The following is a 14,770-nucleotide window of genomic DNA, read 5'->3' on the forward strand; positions in this document are numbered from 1 at the left end:
CGTCCATCTATTCAACACTTCAAGTACCACCATCTCCCATCTCGCATCCCCTGTGGCACATATCCGCCCTAAGTGGGTATGTGCCACCGGTGGCTACGTTCATACATACATACATACATACATACATACATACATACATACATACATACATACATACATACATACATACATACATACATACATACATACATACATACATACATACATACATACGGAGGAGGAGGAGGAGGAGCGACAGACTCACGCCATAAGGAGCTTCACTCCTAAACGTAGGGAATACCCGGTGCCATCGTTCGATGATTAGAAAGGGTGGTCAAAGCAGATCGTGCTTAACGTTAGGGTTGTGTATCCGTCTTAATGTGTGGCGAGTGGAGAAATACCAGCTGCTGGCGCGTGGACAACGCCGGTTGCTTTACATAGCCCAACTAACCTCCGTATTCAGAAATGCTCCCTGACTTGAACTTGACTTGAAACCGCCTTCAGTGCAGCGCGTTTAAAACGCATCTGTGCGTTTGTGCTGCCTTGAAACCGCCTAGAGACAGTGAGTTCGATACGCGTTTGTGCTGCATTGAAGTCAGTGGCAAGTCAAGTTCAAGTCAAGCAGCGTTTCTGAATACGGGGGTAAGAAATGCATTCGCGTTTATTATATATTGTGTGGTTCTGGGTGGAGGCTGACAAAAAACTTCTCAGAGAGACGATACCGAGACACAAAAGAACACGTCTTTACTTGTCGATGCCTCGGCCGCAAAAAGGATGATTATATCTTCCTGCTGATGGCGTTCGATGGTGTGTCAGCGCCTGCTGAGCACGAGCTGCAATTGCCATCGTTCATCGTTTTCTTCTTCTATTGTCGGCACACCCACAGCCGCCACTCCTGCAACATGTATCATCAGCCTACTAAGACCCTTCGTGCATAGTAGTCCCCCCAGATGACCACGGACTTCCGTGACATGATGCTCTGTATCGACTGAGCACAGATATTCATTTATATAGTCATTAACGTTAGCTACTCATGCAACATGCTATTATTCACTATCAACATATTAGGGACAGCACATACTTGTCTATCAATAAAAGTATATCAGGTCCACCATCTAGCACGCCTTAAGGACGACGGCACCCGGAAGAAACCAAATGTAACATGTTACACTGAAGCCCAAATTAAGCAGCTCAGATTGTCAACAGCTTTAAAAAATGCACTATTAAAAATCCGACACGCGGGGCTTGTCTGTTCGAAGAGGAAAAATTGAAGAAAAGGTGGTTACCTGGGAGACCATTTTGATGGAAAGAGTTAAACAGTCGCACGTTTACTGTTGCTTAACAATGCCAACAGCAACATGGGTATTAGCTACACCCAGAAGCTGAAAGAGAATATGTAGCGCATGTGCCAGCGAGGATGGCGGCGCTAGACACTACTAGATAAATGACCTTCAGTGGATGGCGCGTCACTACAATCATGCGACAATTGTTTTTAACTCAATATGACGGCTTTATGATAGGAGTACGTATGTACTGTTTATAAGATTGGATAACCAGCACTGCAACTGGGGTTTAACGTAGCAAAACCACCATATGATTATGAGAGACGCCATAGTGGAGGTCTCCTGAAGTTTTGACCACTTGGGTTTTTTAACGTGACCCATATCTGAGCACACGGGCTGAACACGTGCACAACAAAAAACGAAACAACCGACTTTATGTGTAATCAGCTCCGTCCATCGGTCTGTCCGTTTGTCCATGCATCTATGCAACCCTCCATCCGTGCATCCGTCCGCGTGTCCGGCCTTCGTCACATCCGTGCATACGCTCACCTGTCCCTCCGTCCATCTGTCCGTCCTTTATAGAAGTCGGTTACTTCAACGTAGACATTATAGACCTTAGGGCTTGGTAGCTTCGCCCACCCATCTTTATTCACTTCGTGGAGGTGCAACTATTTTTCTAAACCCTCTCGAATTGAAATTACCAATGTCTCTTTGGGCCATTATTTGGTTAATTTATATAAACTGTCATTCACATTCAGTGCATTGGGCTTTGCAGTTCATTTTAACACGAAGGTATGGCTCTACCGTAGGTGCACATATGTAATGTTCATAAAATTGTACAGTCATCCGTGCATCCGTAAATGATGCTTCGCGAACATTCCGCTTTACTTGAAAAGCAGTTGTGAGACTTCGCTTGACTATGGGGTAGAATACTTGGTTGCCATGCAGAATTCTGGGGCTCAATTCCTGCTGGAGCCCTGAAATTTTTTCTTTACAATCTTCGGGTCAATGCAGCTAATGTCAGCTTTTTCTTAACGCTCACGCTTGAAATTACCAATGTGTGTTTTCGCGGTTCCTAGGTAGGTATGAAGAGTCAATCGCTTGAGGCACATCTACATGCCAGTGGCACATATCCGCCCACGAGCATGTACCATTATCTGATAAAAGTGTTTGACGACGTACGTGACGGGATTGTGACATTAGTCATGTCCTGACCTACAAGTCGTATTCATCAAACTATCTTACCCTCTCAAACTAAAAGCACCCAGATGTAGGTGGCTATTAGACAGATAGATAGATAGATAGATAGATAGATGCCAAAAGTCTTTCCCGTACGCAAAGAAATGCTTTGCATTTAAAAGCAAACTAAGTATCTGATTGTCCGAAGAAGTGAATATAAGGCTGGAATCGTAGACTGTGTCGTCGTATTCAATGAGCACAGGGTAGTGTTTCACCACTAAATATTCTCACAAACCACAGGCGGAGAGGGAAGTCTTCTTGCGGCGGCTGGATCCCTGCTTGGCCTCGGCACTGATGCTGCGGGAAGCGTGCGAATACCATCCGCCTACTGTGGAGTCTTCGGTCACAAGCCAACAGCTGGTGATAACTGCAAATCAAGTTTTAGATGTGAAGAAGTGTAGGGTCGAGCTCAATCCGGTGTGTGGCGTGACCACCCTTACTGCTCATGCGCGCCTGCTTCCCCCATTCTTCCTCTCTTACGTTCGCCCCTCTCCGACCTCTCAGCACCGACGCACGGCCTCTGCTAACCTATGCTCGCCCTGCTCTCTTTCCTCTAGGCATTCCTCAACGCGACATTTACAGACCAATTGTGCATGCACGTCATCTTACCCTATTTCTCTTCTCCTGCACTCCCCCTCTTTCACCTCGCAACGCCGACGCACGCAACGTCTGCTAGTGAGGGTCCTATTCGAAAAAGGAAAGGGGAAGAAAACCATTTGTTTGCAGCACGAAGCCACAGCGTACAGATTTTTCGAAAAAAAAGAGCCTCTTAAATGCCGAAAAATTTGTCCTGATCTGGGGTTTGAACCCGAGACGAATGCCTATGCGAGGTGGTCGCTCTGCCTATTGAGCTAAGCAGGAAGCTAGCTATTGACAGCGGGAAATAAATCGAAAACTCGACGCACATGGACACAATAATGAAAATGAGATCTGCGGAAACGTGCAAGGTGTTGGAAGGGTTAAGAAAGAGGCAAAAGACAACTACCTGTTTGTAGGATGAAGCCGCAAGGAAATCCATACGGATTTCTTGAAAAGCTCCGTCACAGATCAGGACGAATTTTTCAGCAACCAAGAGGCTTTTTTTCCCAAGTAATCCGTGAAAATTTCCTTGTGGCTTCGTTCTACAAACGGGTCGTTGTCTTCTTCCCCTTTCTTGACTCTTCCGCCACCTTGCGGTTTTCCGCCGAACTCATTTGCGTTCATTGAGAAAACCAGCTGCTCGCACGGCACAACCGTTCATTGGCCACCGGTATATTTAGGCACAGGATCTTGATCTAAACGGTAGTGCTGGTGAGAGATTTCTCCTGTACAGAGAAGCATGAACTGCTGGACGAGTTGGTAACTCATTTTAACTGAGTGCGCAAAAATAATTCAAGTACAAAAGGAAGACACCTGTACACAGCATACTGTCCAGGTGCCTTCCAGACGTTGAACCAAAAAATTCGCAGCATGCACGTTAACTAAAAGCGAACTGCGAATTTATGTTTCCAAGCGGAGTGTTCTGTCTCTCATTTCCCATTAGCAGTGATTGGCATGTTAAAGTAGGAAAGACTGGTTCATCACTGCGTGTTTTGGGCCTTCCCAGGCTTTTTCTCCTACGCAATGCCCCGATGAGCGTCAGCGTAAACATCGCCGCCCGTGTAAGCGTTAGCACCCGCTCCTTCGTGTCTACGCATGGTTCCCTTTAGCGGGAAATTGGGTAATTTGTTTTGGTTTAACAGCTGGTTCGTCTTTTCTTGTACCCGCTGAAGTTGTTTAGTGGTGCAGTGTCTTGCCCGTGCCCTCTAGGTTACGCGTCAAGGTCTATGTGTCGCGCCACCCGTACTGTGGTTCCTGTTTTGTCCCAATCTCATTGATAAACCACTCCCAACTAGCCCAATACACCCATCTTTGATATCTCTCATGTACTATTACAACATTGTGTTGTGGCACGCAGTACCCCCTACCTCAATCAATAGGGCCATCCTTTTGAGGTTCCTAATTTGTGACGATTGAACTTGAAATGACGAAAGACCAAACTTGCAAGCGGAGGAAAGTTGTTATCAAAAAAACATGGTTGATGCGTCTTTTTAGGGACTGGTATTTCGCGAAAGTGGAAGTGTCGTCGCAGGGGCAGTTGAGCATTCATTGCGCATTATTTCCCCACAAAGGGCGAAGAATTTAATGCTGCAGTAACAAATTGCAATGTCCCGCGAAGAACTGCAAGCAGCTCGAAACTTGCAGTGCACACTTCATGTAGACAGCATGCGCGAAATGAGCATACACAGGACGAGCGAGGACCAACAACTGTCACAACTTGGCACTCGAAGCACACTGTTGAAACAGAAATAAACAGGCACTGAATGAACGCATAGTTATACACAGGACAAGCCCGTGCAACGGTCACAATCCTTATATACTTTTTCGTGTGCGAGCAGCGTGCTCTTCTTTCGTAAACGTGGCTGCGGCAGCGAGCGAAATGACATTTGTGCTATCTTATACTCTAACTTCAAAACAAACTTGCAGTGGAAGCACAAGAGGCACAAAGAGCCCGAATCCCGAGATAAGTGCGCGCGTGCTAGTGAGCCACTACGTTGGCGAAGATTTATACGTACTTGAAACACGCGACGGATAGGCGCGCGCATACAGCGAAGCGCGGGGTGGCGCGGCATGGAACCCGCATGCTCAATGCGCTCCCGTAGTGCCATCGCGCTACTAATGACGGAAACGCGCAGAAGTTGCCGAGCTGTGAGGATTGCCAGCGGTATATGGTGAATATGAATGGCTTGACGTTATAACCTGTTAAAGAATGGTCGTTCTGTGGCGTAATGGTTAGAGTCGCGAGCTGAGAAGCGCGAAGTCGCCGATTCAACACCCCGCTGCGAAATTTTTTTTCTCGTTTTTTTTTGCAATCTGTTAGTAAATATTGTACAGCGTCTTGCCCGTGGCAGAAATACGTCCCGGAGCCGTGGTGGACCCCGGCACAAATATCTTTCGCGGGTGAAGTTTCAGAACCTTACAATAGAGAACAGTAGCATTGTGAAGCTCTCATAATTTCAACGACTGTCGTAGAGCAATAACGTTGCTTGATTCACAACTTTTAGGTTAGAAAAGAAGCTTTGCAGTTGTGAAGAGCATTTGTAAATCGGTGTAAATTATGCGCTTACCGCAATTATGTGACCTGTGATCTTGTGCTGCCCTCAGGAGTGGTGCCAAACACTGGCCTGATGCCAGAGCTAGGAGAAAATGTGGCGCAGTTCAACTGCGTGGGACCCATGACGCGGTTTGCGGAGGACTTGCTGCTCATGCTGAACGTTCTGGCAGGAAGTGATACCAACAAGTTAAGACTGAACGAACAAGTATGTCCGGTTGTATACGTGTTTTTCTATTGAATTGTGAACGAAGAAGTGCGGAAAGAAGAAGCCACCTAATTCATTAACTCATGCAAAACATTTTTCGTCTCAGACAGCAGATATTCATCATATAAGCAACACAGCCTTACTTTTTTGTGCAGCAAACTTCTCCGAAGTTTTTTAGTCATCCTTTGATTGATTGATTGATTGATTGATTGGTGTTTGGTTGAACGTCCCAAGGCCACCATATGATTGTTAGAGATGCCGTAGTGAAGGTCTCCGGAAATTTGGACCACCCGCGGTTCCTAAACGCACGCCCAAGTCATAGCACACTGGCCTACACCATTTTCGCCTCCATGGGAAATGCAGCCGCCGCAGCCGGTATTCGGTCCCGCGAACTACGGGTCAGCAGCCGAGTAACTTTTAGTCATATTTTACGTGTGCTTTAAAAATTACTTAAGGAATATTTACGGGTTTGCTTGCTACGCTGTTGGCGCATTATTGCACACAAAGTGAAAAATGATGTCAACGTGATTACCTATCCAAATTATAGTTTGTCTGTGCTTGGTGTGGTGACATTTTGTTCTATATCTTATGATAATCATTTCCTAGTAGTGCAAACAGTCAGTGTCTTTGTACTACGCCGAGTGAAACAAGCATGCCATGAAAATGGCGGAGCTTGCGCTTATTCGCGTAACGTTTGAAACAGTGAGAGTGGGAGGTTTCAAAATGTAACCTAGTTGCCTTGCTTGGCTTTCGCTAGCAGATGCTAGGTAGCTTCGAGGTCATTGCGGTGTTTTAGATGGGTGATCATAGGTTTCTATGTTTGTAGGTCGCTTCTCAGCGCAAGAAGATTAGAGTTAAGCCGCAGACAGCCACAGACACGTCATGGATGTCCAAACTCCAGGGAGAACAACTCGCCCTAAAACCTATAGTTCGCACCGCCAATAAATCCGCGGGCGCGTCATCGTTCGCGTACATCTTCCATCGCTTTGGGGTCTTCAGACAGGCGGCGTCGCCTTTCCTGTTCACTGGTATTCCCTCGTTGTGTGCACCGCTGAACCAATCTGAAACTGGTGGCTGCGGTGTTTATCACTGCGGTAATTCAGACATCCTACTTAATTTTTTCTTAATTACTGGGTACATCTGTATAGAAAAGTTAATTGGTGTTTGGCACCCTTCGGTTGGCTTATTTATTTTAGGTGGACCAGTGGTGAGCAGTGGTATTTGCCCAATTTCTGTGCGGAACGTACCCGTTAATAATAACAATATTAACGTGATGGCGTTAAAGAGCTCGTTTCATTGAAATGCAGCAGTGGCGTGATCATCAGTGTCGTTCGTTGTGAATGAAAAATCAAAAACGATGCGAATAGATTAAATAAAAAAAACCTGGGTCAGAGTGGGAACTAAACTCGGGTAGTTTTGGTACGAGTGGAAATAGAACATGGGTGTGTGTGTGACAAGCGGATGTTCTACCACACAGCCATGCCTGTATTGTCAATTTAGTGAAAATGAATTCCTCTGCTTGGAATTGCAGTGAAAGTAACTTTCATGCTTGACAAACACACGCGTCCTGTATACATGCTTCACAACGCACGAAGAGATATTGCAGTAATAATGCGTGGTACAAGCGTACACTGTGATTGGGCGTGAGAACATGCGATAACTATAATGATTTAATTGTTTAAAGTCGATAATCCACTACAAAAGGCACACGTTACTGCGCCTTGTCTCCTAAGGCCCCGTTGAGGGTACATAGAAAGTTAGAAAAGATGTCAAGTGTTTGAAGTATGGACTAGGAACTGGATATCACTATCGAGTTCAACTCTCGGCAAAGTGCCGCAATTTTTGGCGCTCATTTCTGCACACAAACATCGAGTAAGAATGCAAAAATTGCAATAAAACACAAAAGAATATGATCAATGATTAGTAACGTGAAAAACGAATTACCTGAGTGGTAAAGGGCTGACTATGTCAGCTAAATGTTTGCATGCTTCAACACTGTAGACAAAAAAAAACGGTGCTTTAGGGCCCTGATTTGCTGAGTTAAAGATCCAGCTCATGATGATTTCGGGTGAATGTTGGTTTAGCGTACGAGTTGCCTATCAAAGGAAGCGTGTCCAGTGAGAGGGTAAAGATGCCCTAACGATTCAACGCGCTGAAGACAACGAAAAGGGAAACTAGTAAGCTGAAGACTATGACGATAGAAACTAGGTGTGAGATTGGCCGCTTATCTCCATGCTTCACTGGAAATGTCGTCAAAAGACAATAGTATTTTTGTCTGAAGAGAGAAAGAGGGAGAATAAAACATGTATTTGCGACCAAGGAAGGTATGTCAGTGAGTGGGATCCTTAGTCCGGGATCCCATTAGCATGGGCCGCTGTCCTCGCTCGTCTCACGAGGACTTCTTGGTTCCTCGGATCCGAGCTGGACAGAGCTGCCACCCACTCTAAGGTTTTGTGTTGTGCTCTGGGTTGTAGAGGTGGATTGTGTGGACATTCCCATATCATGTGGTACAGGGTGGCTGTTTTATTGACGTAGAAGCTGCACTGTGGTGCGTATGTGTCGAGATCTATCTTGGACAGTATGTATGGATTGGGTAAGACAAAGTCTGCAGGCGACGCCACGCTACCTGAGATGCTTTACTGAGCTTTGGCCCCGGGGGCGGAAGTTTCCGCCATTCGAGTCTTTGATGTTCTAGAATATTTGTGTATGTTAGGAGCGGGTCCCTATAAAATAAATAAAAAATATTTGTCTGAAGGTGCTGCTTGAGATATGGACGCCATCTGACAGCATGTCAGGAAGCAAACAAAAGCTTGTGTAGAACGCGGAGCCACAGGTAGGTGGCAGCACCGTGTCTTCGTGAAGCGTAGGATGCGCCCTCTTTTACGTTCATAGCGTAGGATTGTCAGCGCAGCGTAATAAGCCTAGCGGTTTATAGAATTAAGTATTTATGCATTTTAGATATAGGAAAACACTTTACCTGCTACCTTTACCAGTGTGTATTTCGCCTTGAACTGTATGAAATACGGGCTGGAACTTATTATTCGGTACGGGGCCTTTTGCCATGTTTCGATGACTTATGAAATTAAGACATAATGTTTATTAAAAATACTGTCATACGTCGCTCAAACAATACTTAGAGCTGACTGAAATTTTTCTAGACTGAAAATAATTTATTTCTGTTTTCCAGGTAAATCTTAAGGCCCTCAAGCTATATTATATGGACACTGAAGGAAGTCTCTACCTTAGCCGTGTGATAACCAATATGCGGCTAGCCGTGAGACGGGTCAGTATTTTCATAAAATCATCTGAAAGGCACAACAATTACTTCTTTAGAGCCAAGGGAACAACAATATTGTATTTTGACAGGTGTGTGTTATAGTGATAGAACATTTCAATGCACTAAGATAGGCAGAGCTCGCCTTTATTACGCATCTAAAAGGGCACCATTCAATGAAGCTGGGTCACGTGTGTTTGAACTTGAAGTTTCGTGTTCGCAAGCTCAAGTAAGGCGTTTAAAAGACAATAAGCTTGAAGTCGTTTCATTAGATAAGACTGCGTCCTATATATGAAGTCAATTTGAACGTACATGCTCAGTAAAGGCTAAGCTGCTGCTTTGTATATGCCTGTCTTGCTAGAAGAACACTTACCACAACCAGGAATGACCCACGTAATCAGCACTTAGGCGCGAATGAATGATGAGAGAGAAGGAGGTCATGTGTTGGGTGCATTCATTTTTGCTGAACTCTTCTCGCAACTTCTAAGCAGACACAGAGTCTGGCACACTTTCTTATTTACTACGACTCCACCCACGTGAGGTATTTATCATCTGCAACTTTACGAGGAGAACTTGCGGTGAGTTGCGGTTGAATATTGGCTGGCAGTGTCGATTCCTGTTTCTAGCTTTGCAAGTTGCTTTCACTGTACGTTTCCTTTTATCAGTGACACGACATGAAATGAAAATAGTGTGTACATGCCCCAGGGCTGAACAGGATGATGTAAACTTCTGTCGCTTGATGTGCACTTATACGTTCTGCAACTTTTCGTTCACGCGTCTGCTCATCTTCATAGCACACTATGTAGCCAAACAGGAAGTGACCCTGATAATGCATCCTCTCGGTCAAGGAGAATTCTTTTAGAAGTCGTGACATGCAGTTGAAGGCAGATTTCCACTTTCTTGTACACTGCCACAAATCTCTCTAAGAAAGTGTAGTTCGAACAATTCATGGCTTTATGTCAAAGTTTTGTGGTCCGTATGTCCCTGTAGCGATAAAACTGGGCCACATCATTACTATTGTTAGTCAAAACCTAGCAGTAATATTCACCCACAACCATTGCTGTCCCACCAAAAAAAATTTGTGCGTATGTGCCATCCAATCAAATTTGCCCATTCTCGTTACGTCAAGCATCTATGGCGTATTTAAGGTAGGTAACGTTCCCAAAGAGGCACACGCTGGCATAGAAACTTCCTGCTAAATTTCAGTGGACTTGCGGCATCACTGCTCTAAATGGTCTAAGGAGCGTTTCTTGTCTCTTTTAAATCAACAGGTCACGAAGTACCTCACAACGGCGCACAGACTACAAGCACATCAGCTGTGCCTGCCCGAGATGCGTTTCGGTATGTACGAGTGGTTCAAGGTTATTGCCATCAAAGATCCTACGCCACTGGCCCAGATATTCAGGCCCGGTGGCTTTCACACGCTAGTTGAACTGCTCCGACACCTCGTGGGTGCTGGCCGGCACACACTCGCTGCACTGGTTTCGTCTCAGATGGCTCCACTTCACCACTTCCGTTTGGAACAAAAGGCTGAAGAATTCGTCACTTCCATAGAGAACGCCAACGAACGGTTCGAAGAGACGTTGGGGGACGACGGAGTTCTTATCCTTCCAGCCGCTACGAGTGCCGCCCCGTATCAGAATCAGGAATTTCTATTTCCCGATTCTACAGGCATGACCGCTCTGTTCAATTTGTTCAAGGTACCAGCAACTGTGTGCCCTGTAATGCGATCGGCGGACAACTTGCCCTTGTGCGTCCAAGTTGTCGCCAAGAGGGGAAACGACCGGCTATGCCTGGCTGTCGCCAAGGAAATCGAGAAACGTTTTGGTGGGTGCATAGATCCTTCGGCAAAGCATGAAAGAAAAATGTGATGACCTCGTCAAGAGCCAGTTTTGACAGCTGTCCTTTCTGGCTAAGTTCTGTCTAAAGTAAGTACACCGGAATAGCGACAAACATGAACCCGTGTTCACAAAAACGTCTTAGACTGAACATGTTTGTAAAAAAAGCACTGCAGTTCATCCTGATGCTAGATGTAACAACAGAGATCTGCCTTGCCGAAAAATTTTGCGTTTAGTGAAGATGTGCAATAAATTACAAGCATTGTAATTACAATAATTACAAGTTACAAGCATTGCTGCAATTTCTCAGCAATGCTTGTAACTATACGCAGTTTCCTTTATCTATCTTTGTCTTGTATGTGCTTGAATTCTTATACATTTTTAGTTGACTTATGTTGCCTTCCTGATTTGCGCATCTGATACTTGTTTCTTTATTTTGTCTTTTTTCTTGTGTGTTATATATGTTGTACCCACCCCCTCTGTAATGCCCTACGGGCCCTGAGGGTATTCTAATAAATAAATAAATAAATTCAGCCCTTGTTTATAGTAAGAGTGCCTAGAGTGTAATCAATCTCATGCAGAGTATCGTACATTTTGTCCTGGTGAGTCAGGATTCACTTTAAAGAAGCTTATCAATTTTGCTAATAGCCTTATACGCCAGCGCCTAGAAAACGCTTTCACTGTATTTGTAAATAAAATTTACTGCCATCGAATCATGACCCTTGTAGCATACGTTGTGCGTATAGCGTAACGCCTGAATGAAGAAAATAGGTAGTTTTTAAGGTGCAATGTTCTTTGTGCTGACAACGCTGAACCGGCGATTGTTCTCAAAGTGCTTTGGATCTTGTCGATTGACACAAGGGTACTTTCATTGTAGAGGTAATAACTTTATGGAAGAGGTAAAATAGAGGACTCATGATGAGGGCTCACACCTGCATCAATATACCGCCTGATAAGATGGATAGTGAACCCCTTAAGGTCTAAAGTCTCATGAGTTCTTTCAAGATGCCAACAAACCTTAGTATTATGTGTCACAGGTCCCGTTAATTAGAGAGGCGATCACCGGGCTAATTCCAAGGGCCGAAGTATCGGCCCCCGAACCGCACCACGAAAGCGTGGACAATTCCGAAGTAGTCCTTTTCGGCACGCCAGCGGACGCCGGCTGTGGCCCAAAGAACAAGTCAGAGCCGAGAGTTGATAAACAAACAAAATTATATTCTCAATAATGGCAGATCGAAAACAATTCACAAGAATGCACACTCCACAATAGTTGCATACAATATGTCACCAATCCAACAACGTACTACACAGTACAATCAGCCACACTCGAAACAACGGACATAGACAACACTACACACTAAAGAGACTAAAGAGATAGAAAACGTATTCAGTCCAAAGTTCTTGCAACGAAAGTCTGGATGATACTCTTCCGAGAATCACTCACTCAAAGTCCAGCGTTGTTGTCGTTCCGCTGTCCCCGAAGTTTCTCTTCCAGGAAACCTCGCGTCTTCAATTGGCCACTCTCCAAGCTTCAAACTTCTTCGCCGGAACCCGTCGGCTTCACACACGCAGCTGTTGCCATGCGTCTTCGCTTGATAGCGGTAAACACACACACTCTTGCCTGTAGCTCGAGTCGTCACCCATCAGGTGGAAATCATCTTCTTCTCCTGCTTTGCCTCTACAGACAAAACCTTCGCCGACTACACGGCGGAATCCCTACGCGCTCTGGCGCTAACTTCCGCCTTCTCCTGATCTCTCGTCTCGGCTGCTCGATTAAATAACTTCCGCGCGAGATTCCAGAAAGTTCTCATCATTTCGTCGGCACGATGCGCAGCGAAGGCTGGGGAGAGAGCGAGACGGTTCGAAGGCAGTCCGCGACGGATGACGCAACCCGGCATCACCCTGCCCCTTTCCATCTAGAAAATTCGAGGGCTTGCTCGGGCACTGGTGAAAGGAGGTTCGTCGGCGAACCCACGCTTCCGAGAAGAGAGGCGCGCGCCCGGGGAGTCGTTGGATGTTTGTTTTCTTTTTTTATGGTTGACCTCGCGGCGTCACTCTGGCGCTTCGTCGCGAGAATTTGGCGGCGCGCCCTTTTTGAGCGCTCGTTTTGTGACACTGCCCCCCACTTTCAGAATATTATCTCATAATATTCAAAACCACACAAACGAGCGTGAGCAGTCACACTTAAAGACTGTAACATAGTCCGTTGCTAATGGCACGTCACATTTACAGTAGATCACTCAATACAAATGTACATTGCAATTCAATCTCACAACACATGAAATATAACCGCAGGTGCATGAGTACAACACTTCAACACATATTCCAGACAATACAAATGTACAAAGTTCTCTCATTACAACAATTACTATACTCACATCATTACTATACATCACATCACCGTACCAAACATTTTGACTCACTCGACATACAGTTGTGGCGCAGGAAAACAATCACAATAACTTAACATATAGCACTGTCAAACACATTCCAAATCGACTTCGACACCTATCCGGTGCATTTCGAGGGGCGCTTGCGCCCTTTTTTGCGGTGCTCTCTCGATCTCTTATTATTTTTGCTCGTTTTGTTCTGGCGAGCCCCTTCCAACGACGGTATCTGAGGCGGCGTCTCAGCCATCGTTGTCACTTCCGACATTGTTATCGGGTCATGACGCTCAACTGATCCTGCCTGGTAATTGACCCGCTTGTTCATGTCATGACATTGGGCCTGGCTGGCCGACTCCGTCATCTTTACACTGTCGGTCGCTTGAGGTCAAGCCGACGTAAGTCCAGCTGCCCAGCACGTAAACTCATTCAACACGATCATCTTCTCATTCACTGTCTCTTGCGCCACGGCTTCACCTTGGGTGCTAGTGAGATCCGTCACCGGATGCTCCTCCACTGTATCTCACGGTCGCTGGGTTGGCGAGGGCTCTATCTTAGGGTCTTCTCCCAATCATTCTGGATCATTCGGCCCTCGCGCCCCGTCGATGTTTCCGACGACGAGGTCGTACAGGGGGTTCGTCATGCATAGAGCAGTAACCTTTCCGCTGAAGTACGGGGTTTCAACCTCAATTTCTGCTTCGGGGAGCATCCGAACCGTACGGGCAATTAGGCAAACTGGTTTAGTTTCGCCTCTTAACTCACTTTCCCGTACCAAATTTCTCCTCACGATAACAGTGGAGCTACCGGTGTCTCTTAACACCGTAACCTTCTTGTCCGCAACTTTTCTAGGCAGCGTTGGCATTCCCTTTGTAACATCGGTTGGCTGTTTTGTCATTACAGCACCCACAATAAGGATTTTCTCCCCATTTTTCATTTCTAGGAATCCGTCGGTGACGGCATTATCATCGGATTTCGGTGCTGCTAGCACACAGGATACCTGGTGAGTTTGACTCGCTCCGTTACGACATGCGTCTGCTTTGTGCCCAGTCTGACCACACTTAAAACATTTTACTACCGTAGGGCTCGTAAAGTTAGTACGACAGTTGCTCGCGCGATGACCCACTTGGTTACACAGAAAACATCGCGGAACACTCTCCGGTGCACGCTTCTTTTGTTCGGGTGCCGAATTTTTTGAATCTTCGGGAACTCCTTCTTGACTTTGGCCAAATTAGTGCCACCTTGCGCTTCCAAGAATTGATCCGCTAATTCAAGCATGTCTTCAAGTGACTTAGCTCTCCTCTCTTTCAAGTACAGCGACAGGCTTGGGTGGCAACTAGTAAGAAATTGTTCTCTAATTAGGAGCTCTCTAAGTTCATCGTACTCCTGCGCTGTCCCTGAAAGTTCAATCCATCTGTCGAAATAATGGCAAAGTCGG

The 14,770-nt window shown here is 45.7% G+C and overlaps 1 protein-coding gene across 2 annotated transcripts in view; it reads left to right on the forward strand.

Annotated features, from left to right (window-relative positions):
* The window catches only part of LOC119170745 (fatty-acid amide hydrolase 2-A), a 28,430-nt gene extending 16,697 nt beyond the window's left edge, over positions 1 to 11,733 (forward strand). For both annotated transcript variants that reach the window (XM_075886788.1, XM_075886787.1), the window contains 4 exons: positions 2,742 to 2,861; positions 5,685 to 5,839; positions 9,027 to 9,122; positions 10,385 to 11,733. In XM_075886788.1, the coding sequence (XP_075742903.1) occupies positions 2,742 to 2,861; positions 5,685 to 5,839; positions 9,027 to 9,122; positions 10,385 to 10,984 (971 nt within the window). In that variant the 3' untranslated portion in view covers positions 10,985 to 11,733. The remainder of the gene's footprint in view (positions 1 to 2,741; positions 2,862 to 5,684; positions 5,840 to 9,026; positions 9,123 to 10,384) is intronic.
* Positions 11,734 to 14,770: the final 3,037 nt, after the last annotated feature.

Source organism: Rhipicephalus microplus, chromosome 2 (assembly GCF_043290135.1).
Source record: "Rhipicephalus microplus isolate Deutch F79 chromosome 2, USDA_Rmic, whole genome shotgun sequence".
NCBI classification, from domain to species: Eukaryota; Metazoa; Arthropoda; class Arachnida; order Ixodida; family Ixodidae; genus Rhipicephalus; species Rhipicephalus microplus.